Source organism: Erpetoichthys calabaricus, chromosome 4 (genome assembly GCF_900747795.2).
Source record: "Erpetoichthys calabaricus chromosome 4, fErpCal1.3, whole genome shotgun sequence".
NCBI classification, from domain to species: Eukaryota; Metazoa; Chordata; class Cladistia; order Polypteriformes; family Polypteridae; genus Erpetoichthys; species Erpetoichthys calabaricus.
The window spans coordinates 3,223,589-3,235,708 of NC_041397.2; the positions used below are offsets into that span (position 1 = coordinate 3,223,589).

The window sequence follows — 12,120 nt, forward strand, 5'->3', positions numbered from 1 at the left end:
AAAAAGCAGGCAGTGGAATAAAGCAATAAATAGCAGTAACGAGTTTGTAGATGGATGGATGGATGGATGAATTGTCTTGTCTTCTTTTCTTTTCCTCTCTGTCTCCGCCTCTCTCCTGTCGCCTCTTGCTCCTCTTTTTTAAATGTAACATGTCCCAGATGTATCTGGTGTGTAAACAGGTGATTTCCATCTTGGGGCTGTGGTCTCTCTCCATCATCCTTCCCCTCTGCACTTATGGGGACAACATTCACTGACGCACGCAAAATGGACAGTAAGCCGGGCGATGAAAACAAAACGCACTCCGCACACACACAGAATATTCTATTAGTATGTAGCCCCGCTGCAATGTCCATTCCTTGAAGGAGACTCCAAGTCCTAACACTCTTAGAAAACTCAGTAATCAGTGAGCGTTTGTAAGACATTTAGAGACCTACTGTATGTAAGGGTGGACTCCCACTAGGCCTGTCTGTCCCGTCCTGTGCCCAAGCGTAATTGTCCCCCCAGTCCGTACTCCCCTGCTGGCCTGCACTTAGTACATTCTGGGTCCGGCCGGCCCTCCTCATGACCACGCGACTTCACGTAAAGCTAAAACGAGACCCGAACTCTGAGTGACAGCGTGCATGTCTAAACGATTTGACTTATTCTGTGGTTGTTGTGGAGTCGTGTAGGGCAGGGTGACGCTCTCACCTCTCACAGATTTATGGATCTGAGTGTGCAACACAACGTTTTGCTGTTAATCGTGCTGCATGTCCAAGAGGATTTTAACAAAGACAAATGATGTCAGCGGTGGAATTTTCAGCTTTTCTTGCCAGGTACAATTCACGTTCATTTTAGGAGGACCAGGCCCCTCATGGACCCCGTGATCATCAGAGGTGACTGTGTGCAGAGGGTGCAGACCTATAAATACCTGGGAGTGCAGCTGGATGATAAATTACACTGGACTGTCAATACTGATGATCTGTGCAAGAGAGGACAGAGCCGGCTATACTTCCTTAGAAGGCTGGTGTCCTTCAACATCTGCAAAAAGATGCTGCAGATGTTCTATCAGACGGTTGTGGCGAGCGCCCTCTTCTACATGGTGGTGGGCAGCATAAAGAACAGGGACGCCTCACGCCTAGACAAACTGGTGAGGAAGGCAGGCTCTATTGTAGGCATGGAGCTGGACAGTTTGATATCTGTGGCAGAGCGACGGGCGCTGAGCAGACTCCTGTCAATCATGGAGAATCCACTGCATCCACTGAACAGGATCATCTCCAGACAGAGGAGCAGCTTCAGTGACAGACTGCTGTCACCGTCCTGGTCCATTGACAGACTGAGGAGATCGTTCCTCCACCACACTATGTGACTCTTCAATTCCACCCGGGGTGGTAAACGTTAACATTATACAAAGTTATTGTCTGTCTGTATACCTGCATTGTTATCACTCTTTAATATTGTTCTTTATCAGTATGCTGCTGTTGGAGTATGGGAATTTCCCCTTGGGATTAATAAAGTTATCTATCTATCTATCTATCTATCTATCTATCTATCTATCTATCTATCTATCTATCTATCTATCTATCTATCTATCTATCTATCTATCTATCTATCTAAGGTGCAACAGTTGCTACATATCACATGCGCTGTGTCTGTTTCTGCCCCCTTTGTTCCCTTATGTCCTAGATAAGGGAGTATTTTAAGGGGAGAAGGGGGCCAAACTAGGCCTGTGGGTCCTCGTATAAATGCACTGGTGTGTCGTAAGGGGGCGGATTGGCTTCAAAAAAATAAAAAAGAGAGACGAGAAGGAGCTGAGAGAGGAGATTAAAGAGGGAGCCATCTGAAAGGCACAGAAACTCCCATGTGTGTGTGGATTGGTTTGGGCGCTCGTGAAAATGACTGCTGGCTGACCAGGAAAGGACATCAGTGTGCACGGCGCTGCCTGTCATTTGTGACGCTCATGTCTTCCACTTGAGGGACTCGTTAATGGCATTACACCCGGGTGAGGAAAGGGCTGCGGCATCCAGGAAAGAGTTTGTCTCCAATCCGGTGAGAGCGCTCCTTTATATGGTGGAGGGGGAACGTGCCAGTGTGCCGGTTTTAACTGCAAATTAACATGGAAAACTTTATCCAAAAAGTTCGGGCAAAAAGGGAATGTGGGGTGGGGGGGGGGGGGTACGGGTTATGTTTGAACTTGTATTTGTATATATATATATAATATGTATGTGCTGTCTGTAAATAGGGATATACTAGCCGTCCCTCATGGCTCCCTCCATGTAGTAGTGACACAGGACAAACTGAAACTCACTAAACAAACAGGTACTGCTAGGTGAGCAGAGGCAAGGTGCACTCCAACACGTGGTGAGAGGTGGACTGACTTGAACAGAGGCTGGCGTGTGAGTGACGAGGGCCCCGCCCAGCTTCCTACTCCTGAGGCTCCGCCTCCCCTCGGCCCGCAGCCCCTCTCTCTCGGATTCACGTAAATAAATCGGTGCCACAAGCGAACTATGATACTTAGCGCGATGACAGAAGTTGCAAAATCAACGTGGAATGTTCAAGCAAATTCTAGAAGAAAAACAAATCTAAATCCGTGAAGTAGTTCTCTTGTGAAAAACAGACAGATAGAAAGAAAGACGTTTGATTGTTTAAAATATATTACTAGCTATCCCCATGAATCATAGTTCACTTGCTGGAGCGATATATTTGTGTAAATCTGGGACAGAGGCTGCAGGCCAAGGGGAGGGGGAAGCGTGACGTCAGGAGTGGGTGGCTGGGCAGAGCCCTCCTCGCTGTCCTGTTTCACTATTATGTGGGCGGAGCCACGGGGATAGCTAGTAATATATATGAAAAATCAAACACCTGTCTGTCCAACTTTTCATGAGAGAATTACTTCACAAGTTTAGATTGGGTTTGTTTTTTCTAGAATTTGCTCAAACAGTCCGGTTGATTTTGCATCTTCTCACATCACACTAAGTATCAGAGTTCGCTTGCAGCGCCAATTTATTCACATGAATTCGAGAGACACGTAGCGGGCCAAAGGGAGGGGGAGCCGGGCGGGCCCCTCCTCACTCACGCGCCAGCCTTGGGGCATATCTTAGATCGGCTTAGCTAGCGAATGAGAGAACTACTTCACGGATTTTAACATTTTTTTTTTCTAGAATTTACTTGACCATTCCAGTTGATTTTGCGACTTCTCTCATCGTGCTAAGTATCAGAGTTCACTTGCAGGAGTGATATATTCACAATAATCCAAGAGAGAGGCTGCGGGCCGCGCGCGATGAGAGAAGTTGCAAAATCAACTGGAATGTTGAAGCAAATTCTAGAAAAAAACCCAATCTAAACCCATGATCCAAGAAGTTCTCTCGTGAAAAGCGGACAGACATACAGAGACAGACAGATGTTGGATTTTATGTATATAGAGAGAGTTTCTGTTTAGGAACGTGCTACAATCATTAATAAACCCATTAACGGGGAGTGTGCGCCCCCTGCTGGATACACGCGCTGAACGTGAGTCATAGGTGAGTCACTTGATGAGAGGTGGCGGATGCTCTTTTCAAACCTCAGTCGGTGCTCTGATGCAACTTTCTTTCCTAACCTTCCTTCAACCTTGCCATCTTATTCTTCATAACGACTCTGATTTGTGAAGTGGGCTTCGGTTCGGGTACGAGGTCCTTATTCTCTTTCGGCGCCACCCCCTGTGTCTGTTTAACTTTATTATTATTTCCCATTTGTTTCACAGTCCAGCGCCTTTCTAGCTTCACACTGCACTGGTTTTAGGCCTCAGCTCTTTGTGAAGCACTTCCTTGTTTCTCCCGGTGGTCCACTGGTGGTCAGTTCAATTCCGTTTGTGTTCCCCTACACAGAGTACGACCCCCATTCAGCACATCTAATCATTTTCTTTTATCAATTGCAGGAACCTTCCGGTGTACATTTTGCCAGACAGAAGTAGAAGAAGACGAGTCTGCCTTGCCAAAAAAAGACGCCAGGACCCTTGTCGCAAGGTTTAACGAGCAGATTGAACCGATTTACGCTCTCCTTCGAGAAACTGAAGACGTCAACCTGTCTTACGACTTGCTGGAGCCTGAGCCCACCGAGATTCCAGCACTCAAGCAGAGGTCAGTGATAAATAAAGCAGTCACGAACGGGGCCTTGAAAAAAGGCCTTTTGCTCCTTAAACGATTTTCACTTTTCATCGTCTCTGATTCTCAACTTTTACAGACAGGTTTATTTTTTTGTTCTGCTAATCGACAAAAACACTGGAATTCATGACAACTGAAAAGAAACAAATTGGAAACCTTACAGGACAAAATCAGCATTGTGACATTTCCAGCAAAAATCGGTGGCTCCCTTTGCTGAGTACCACATATCACCTGACTCACTCTCCCCATTGGTTGGTGGTCTTCACCTGGTGATCCCTTGTTACTCACTCTGTTGATGAGGATGAGCCAGAAAGCACCCTTCGTCATCGAGGTCCAACATGAATGTGGAGACAAAACCAAAAGGAAGACAAAAGAGCAGAGAGAGAGGGAACGATAGAAGAGCACAGACCTGCTAAAGGGGACAAGAACACCCCAGAAGCACCGAAAATACCTCTGAGCTCAGTACAGCTCACCATACAGAAGTAGGGGAAATCATAGACACACTGCCAAGTCAGCCCACCCTGATCAGAGAGAGGCCACTTGCTGTAATGCCACTTGTCACTCGAGTCTGTGACATTTAGTGGCTCAACAGTCGCCAAGGCAGGGCACAAAAGGGGCTTTCATGAAGAAACAGGCCCTAGATGAGAAAAATGTCAATGGCCATGTTAGGTAACAATTTATCAAATGAAGACGAGGCAGAAAGTGCTGTCATCTGATGAGGCAGAGAGGGGAGACTTGTGCCCTGAACAGGAAGAGGGGCTTAAGATGGCCGTCATAGACATCACTCGGTGTCTTCAGCATTGACCCGTTGTATCCAGCAGGGAGTGCTAGCTCCCTTGTTGGAATGAGTTCTTCTGTAATTGTGGCATGTTACATAACCCAAAACTATATAGTAATAATATAAAAAGACGATACGGCGGTAAGAAATCACATAGGAGAAATAACTTAGCTTTCTTTAATGACGGTTTATGCTGCATAACAGACGAGGAAGCCATGACAAAAACCCAGTTCGGGAAGCGGGAGCCTGATGTGTAGAGTCTGCCATTTTCGTCACTACGTTGGAAGGATTTTCCAGATCAGATGACGGTATCTCCCATCCGTCCGTCGACTTCAAAGGTGTGCCGGGCAATGTTCCCAAGCTTTATACTCCCCTCTTCGGCGATTCATGCCATTCCAAACAAGGCGCAGAGGGTTCAGTTTCATGCTGACTTTGACACACAGAAATGCCCGTTACGCAGTTGTCCCTAACCGTCTTGTTTTTTAATGCTTGCCTAGCAGTTCTTATACGATGAACTCCTGTGTGCTAAATCTGGCTTTGTGTTAGCTGTATACAGTATGTGAGTAGAAAGAAAAGTGGATTTATAGAATATTTTTGCACAGAGCACAGTGACATATTAAACTTATATACGGTGCATCTGGAAAGTACTCACAGCGCATCACTTTTTCCACATTTTGTTATGTTACAGCCTTATTCCAAAATGGACAACACCCCATAATGACAACATGAAAAAAGTTTACTTGAGATTTTTGCAAATTTATTAAAAATAAAAAAACTGAAAAATCCCATGTCCATAAGTATTCACAGCCTTTGCTCAATACTTTGTCGATGCCCCTTTGGCAGCAATTCCAGCCTCAAGTCTTTTTGAATATGATGCCACAAGCTTGGCACACCTATCCTTGGCCGGTTTGGCCCATTCCTCTTTGCAGCACCTCTCAAGCTCCATCAGGTTGGATGGGAAGCGTCGGTGCACAGCCATTTTAAGATCTCTCCAGAGATGTTCAATCGGATTCAAGTCTGGGCTCTGGCTGGGCCACTCAAGGACATTCACAGAGTTGTCCTGAAGCCACTCCTTTGATATCTTGGCTGTGTGCTTAGTGTCGTTGTCCTGCTGAAAGATGAACCGTCGCCCCAGTCTGAGGTCAAGAGCGCTCTGGAGCAGGTTTTCATCCAGGATGTCTCTGTACATTGCTGCAGTCATCTTTCCCTTTATCCTGACTAGTCTCCCAGTCCCTGCCGCTGAGAAACATCCCCACAGCATGATGCTGCCACCACCATGCTTCACTGTAGGGATGGTGCCAGGTTTCTTCCAAACGTGACGCCTGGCATTCACACCAAAGAGTTCAATCTTTGTCTCATCAGACCAGAGAATTTTCTTTCTCATGGTCTGAGAGTCCTTCAAGTGCCTTTTGGCAAACTCCAGGCGGGCTACCATGTGCCTTTTACTAAGGAGTGGCTTCCGTCTGGCCACTCTACCATACAGGCCTGATTGGTGGATTGCTGCAGAGATGATTGTCCTTCTGGAAGGTTCTTCTCTCTCCACAGAGGACCTCTGGAGCTCTGACAGAGTGAGGTCACCTCCCTGACTAAGGCCCTTCTCCCCCGATCGCTCAGTTTAGATGGCCGGCCAGCTCTAGGAAGAGTCCTGGTGGTTTCAAACTTCTTCCACTTATGGATGATGGAGGCCACTGTGCTCATTGGGACCTTCAAAGCAGCAGAAATGTTTCTGTAACCTTCCCCAGATTTGTGCTTCGAGACAATCCTGTCTCGGAGGTCTACAGACAATTCCTTTGACTTCATGCTTGGTTTGTGCTCTGACATGAACTGTCAACTGTGGGACCTTCTATAGACAGGTGTGTGCCTTTCTAAATCATGTCCAGTCAACTGAATTTAACACAAGTGGACTCCAATGAAGCTGCAGAAACATCTCAAGGATGATCAGGGGAAACAGGAGGCACCTGAGCTCAATTTGGAGCTTCATGGCAAAGGCTGTGAATACTTATAGACATGTGCTTTCTCAGTTTTTTTATTTTTAATAAATTTGCAAAAATCTCAAGTAAACTTTTTTCACGTTGTCATTATGGGGTGTTGTGTGTAGAATTCTGAGGAAAAAAATGAATTTAATCCATTTTGGAATAAGGCTGTAAGATAACAAAATGTGGAAAAAGTGATGTGCTGTGAATACTTTCCGGATGCACTGTACTTATATAGTCCACCCTTTGTCACTGTGTCTGTGACAAAACAATCCCTGAGGGTCTTGTCCACAAACCAAAAGGTACTTGATCCCCTCCCTCTGAGTGTAAACAGCTCCTTAAGAACTTTTTTGGAAATGTGGGGTGTAGTGCTGATGCAGCTCCTGTTTCATATACAAGCCTAAATAAATATTTACAATAGTAAAATTGATAACAATGATAAGTAACAATACAATTGGACGAACAATTACATTTAACATGGTCTTACTAAACAGTGATCACTAAATCCCACCAGTGGTGTAGGTGGAGATCTCCTGTTGTCTTTCATTACTTACATCACTGGGCCCGTGCAGTGGGTACCATAGCCTCAGATCCTCTTTAATAAAATCCCTGTGTGCGTCCAGGTGTCCGTGTGTGTGTGTCTTCTGGTGAAGTGCGCATGCGCGGGGCACGGTGCGATGCGCGATATTACTGTCAGAGAAAGTTACAGACGTTTTACGGAAATACAAACCAGTATTACTGCGAGAGGAAATTAAAGGTACACAATACAGTGACGCATATTACAGCCACATACAAGCCAGTACTACTGTCAGAGGAGATTAAAGGCATGTTACCGACGCGCACGCCTGTATTACCGCCAGAGAAAATTAAAGGTATATTACGGACGTACAAGCCAGCGGACATACAAGACGGTATTACTGTCACAGAAAATTAAAGACACACAATACACGGCGGCAGCCCACGAAGAACGGTCAGCTCAGCAAGTAAACATCAACAAAAGAAAGGCTGAAAGAAAGAAAAATACGACCAACAAAAAGAATGAGGTCAAAGTCCCTTGCCATTTAATATAGACTGTTCCTACTAATGTTTATGCACTACTGTTCTAGCGCCTGTTATTGTAACGGGCTAAATGTCTAGTTACAGTATAAATCTATAGAGCACCTTGGTGGACTTTACTATCCTTTGGCACTTATAACTTTTCTAACTACAGTATATTGATATATGTGCCCACCCTTTGGTGTCCGATCCCTTTAAATGAGTTACAATAGTTATAAGACAAACCAGATGCTATTCCAGATCTATTGCTATGATTATTAATAATTGTTCTTTACCAGTATTATTGCATCATTTGTACACTATCTTTTATCCTCCCCAACTGCACTATGGGATGTTGTATTCCCTTTCAGTTTACAATTTAACATCATTGGTAGTAAATTATGCATATCCTCATTCCCTTGAGCTCCTCTTATAAAACTTGAAAGTATATTCCTTAACTTTTCTATATACATGCCTTGTCCAAAGTCTTTTGCTTGGTGGCTTTGCAGATCCCTTCAAACAAACGTGTGGCTGGTACAGGAACTAAACAGTCTGATTGCCATTAGTGAGATTATGAGATGCACACATGGTGACTTTCCATTCAGCAGAGGAACACCTGTCAATGGAAAAGAGCGCAGACTTCCATTTCACAGAAGGTGAAGCAGCACAAGAAGATCTTTCAATGTCCTTAAAGGAAGAAGCTCTTTAACTCCTTCAGGGTGGATGTCAACTTTGGTCGAAATTCAGGGGTAGAAGACGGTAGTCAGCTGTAAATGGAGTCAAAACTCGCTGTTGCGTTTTACTTTGAGTCTCTTTGCTAGAAGGAAAGTTAGCTTCGCTGCTTTGACCGAGATTTCCTGACTGTGCATGACTCGCAAGGAGTAAACAGCCCTTCAAATGGCGTCGACATCAGATGAGAGGTCAAAGCGAATGATAGCTCAGTACGCCGTGGATGACGTTTTGCATATTATTGTAGAATCGGACTCCATTTCTGATGCAAGTGAGTCATTCCTGCTGACCATTGAAAACCCACGCGCACGCAGCTGCTGCCGCCAGAGACACCGAACAGCAAGACGTTTTATGTTGATTTATGTGTGAAACTATTGCTCTCTGTGCTGAACTTTTTGGGAAAAAAAGAGTTCAGTCCAGTTTAGGAATGTGAGCCCTTTATCGGTGTACACCAGTACCTTGACGAAGGTACTGGTGATCCATCACGTCAAGTGTAGGTCTGAACCAACGTGATGAGCTGAAACAGAAAACTGGGCAAGGGACATCCATGCATAAGAAGGGGTGAGGTGGACTGTAATCTATAATAATAAAAGGCAAAGCCCTCACTGACTGACTCACTGACTCACTCATCACTAATTCTCCAACTTCCCGTGTAGGTGGAAGGCTGAAATTTGGCAGGCTCATTCCTTACAGCTTACTTACAAAAGTTAGGCAGGTTTCATTTCGAAATTCAAAGCGTAATGGTCATAACTGGAACATATTTTTTGTCCATACACTGTAATGGAGGAGGCGGAGTCACGTATCGCGTCATCACGCCTCCTACGTAATCACGTGAACTAAAAACAAGGAAGACATTTACAGCACGAGTCACACGCGGGAACGAAGGTAAATGACGTTAATTTTTGACTGTCTTTTAATACTGTGTAAGCATACATATTAACACATGTGCAATTAAACGTGTGCATTTACGGAGTGATTTCTCAGGCTTAAAAGCTCACCTTTTATCAAACGCGGGAAGAAAGGTAACTGACGTTGTTCACTGTCTTTTAATACTGTGTAACCATACATATTAACACATGTCCAATTAAACGTGTGCATTTACGGGGTGATTTCTCAGGCTTAAAAGGTCGCCTTTTACTAAAAAGGTAAATGCAAAATTATTTTCAATCAGTTTATTGAAACGCTCCCGTTAAGGATTGTAATAACATATTCGCGAGATAAAAGAACGAAGTAGGGGGAAATGGAGGAAGAGCCGCAAACAGCGAAGAGCAAAAAATTAATTAAACAATTGAGAACGGAGCGAGTTAAGCATACAAGCATGTTCATAAGGGAAACAAAGCACGGTGTAAAACGTAAGTTTCAATTAAGTTTATAGAAACGCTCCCGCTGCGGATTGCAATAACATATTCGCCAGATAAAAGTTTAATGAGAAGACACGAGGTATAAACGAACCACACGCCGTGGCGCAACGTTAGGGGCAACAGTTTCAACCATTCTATGATCTGCTTCTCGCAACTGAAAGACGGCACATGGCGGATGTTAGCCGACTTGCTGACCGCAACGTTAGGGGCTTCAACTATGGCGCTGACGCCACATCTCAGTGCCAACACTTTGCAGACTGTACTTAAAAGACACGCCCTCCTCACTGGACAGTTAAAAACACCAATCAAACTAACGATGACATCAAGTATTACCCAATCCAAAGTAGGAAAGGAGGCATCTTCATAAAATGCGTGTGGGATGATTTGCATGAGACGCTGCTTTAAAAAAAAAATGATAAAAAAAATACGGGATAAATCCCGTCCAGTATTGATTCAAAACGGGACGCGCAATTTCATTCTCAAACGCGGCACGATTCCGTATTTTAAAGGACGGGTGGCAACCCTACAGTGCCAGGTAACCACCCATACAATCAGATTGTGATTCAGACTAGGAATGCAATGAATGTAATTACCCCGATCTACATACAAGGCGAAAGTCTTGCAACATTCAAAGATGATGGTTTGGGATAAGTACACCATACAACATAAAAGAGCTTATGAATCCTTGAACCGAAAAAAGCAACATCTCAGAGATCGTAAAAAAAAAAATAGGAGGTAATGTCGTTTTACTCGCTGTAGATTTTAGTGAAACATTACCAGTTATTCCACGAGGGAGACCAGCAGATGAACTCAACGCGTGTTTAAAATCCATGCTTCTCCCACGCTCGGTTATATGTCGCGTGTTCTCGGGTAGGTACACCAAAAAATGTATACATTTAAGCATGTAATGGGCAAACAAAAAATGAGGTATACCCGAAGGCACTGCAGTAGTACTCAATGTAACTTTACTTCTTAAATGTTAATGTTTTACTGTTTAATAATTTATATGCTTCTTATATGTTGTTCAAATTCTTTTATCAAAATAACACTGACAGCGCAATGCACGATAACATGGAGTGAATACACCATACGCATCCGCCCACGGCCGCCCTGGTGTGCGCAGATAGGAGTTGATTCTACAATAAAATAAAATAAACATAAAAAGAGTAAAACAATCATCACCCATAAAGCGTGTGTGTGTGTATATATGTGTATATATATATGTTGATATGTGGATGTGTATATGTATATATATATATATATATATATATATATATATATATATATATATATATATATGTAGATATGTATATATATGTGTATATGTATATGTATATATATGTTTATATGTGTGTGTGTGTATATTATATATATAAAAGACAGCAACACTCATAACAATGACAACACAATTACATTGACAATCATGTTACGTTATTTTTAAAATGTTTCCTTTTTTTTTCATTACCTCTTTAACACACTACTTCTCCGCTGCGAAGCGCGGGTATTTTGCTAGTAAGTATATAAGTTTAATATGTCACTGTGCTGTGTACAAAAATATTTTATAAATCCATTTTTCTTTCTACTCACATGTACAGCTAACACAAAGCCAGATTTAGCACACTGGAGTTCACCATATAAGAACTGCTAGGCAAGCATTAGAAGACAAGACAGGGACAACTGCGTAACGGGCATTTCTGTGTGTCAAAGTCAGCATGAAACTGAATCCTCTGTGCCTTGTTTGGAATGGCAGGATTCACCGAATTGGGGGCCTGAACATGAAGAAAGAGTATAAAGCCTTGGCACGTTGCCCCAGCACACTGTTGACGCCAACAGACGAATGGGAAATAACGTCATCCAATTCGGAAAATCATTCCAACGCAGCAATGAAAATGGCAGATTCTATACACCGAGCCCCCACTCCTGAACTGGGTTCTTGTCATGATATGCAGTGTAAACCATCATTAAAGTATTTCTCCTATGTGATTTCTTACTGTTGTATCACTAAGGGAGGGGTGTCGCCTTTTTATATTATATCTGTATAGTTCCACATTCCAAAGACATGCAGGTTAGGTGGATTGGCGATTCTAAATTGGCCCTAGTGTGTGCTTGGTGTGTGGGTGTGTTTGTGT

At 43.6% G+C, this 12,120-nt stretch overlaps 1 protein-coding gene across 2 annotated transcripts in view; it reads left to right on the forward strand.

Moving 5' to 3' along the window:
- Positions 1-12,120, forward strand: part of gtf2e1 (general transcription factor IIE, polypeptide 1, alpha) — a 148,159-nt gene that overhangs the window by 131,299 nt on the left and 4,740 nt on the right. For both annotated transcript variants that reach the window (XM_028799228.2, XM_051926353.1), the window contains exon 3: positions 3,890-4,091. In XM_028799228.2, coding sequence (XP_028655061.1) covers positions 3,890-4,091 — 202 coding nt within the window. The remainder of the gene's footprint in view (positions 1-3,889; positions 4,092-12,120) is intronic.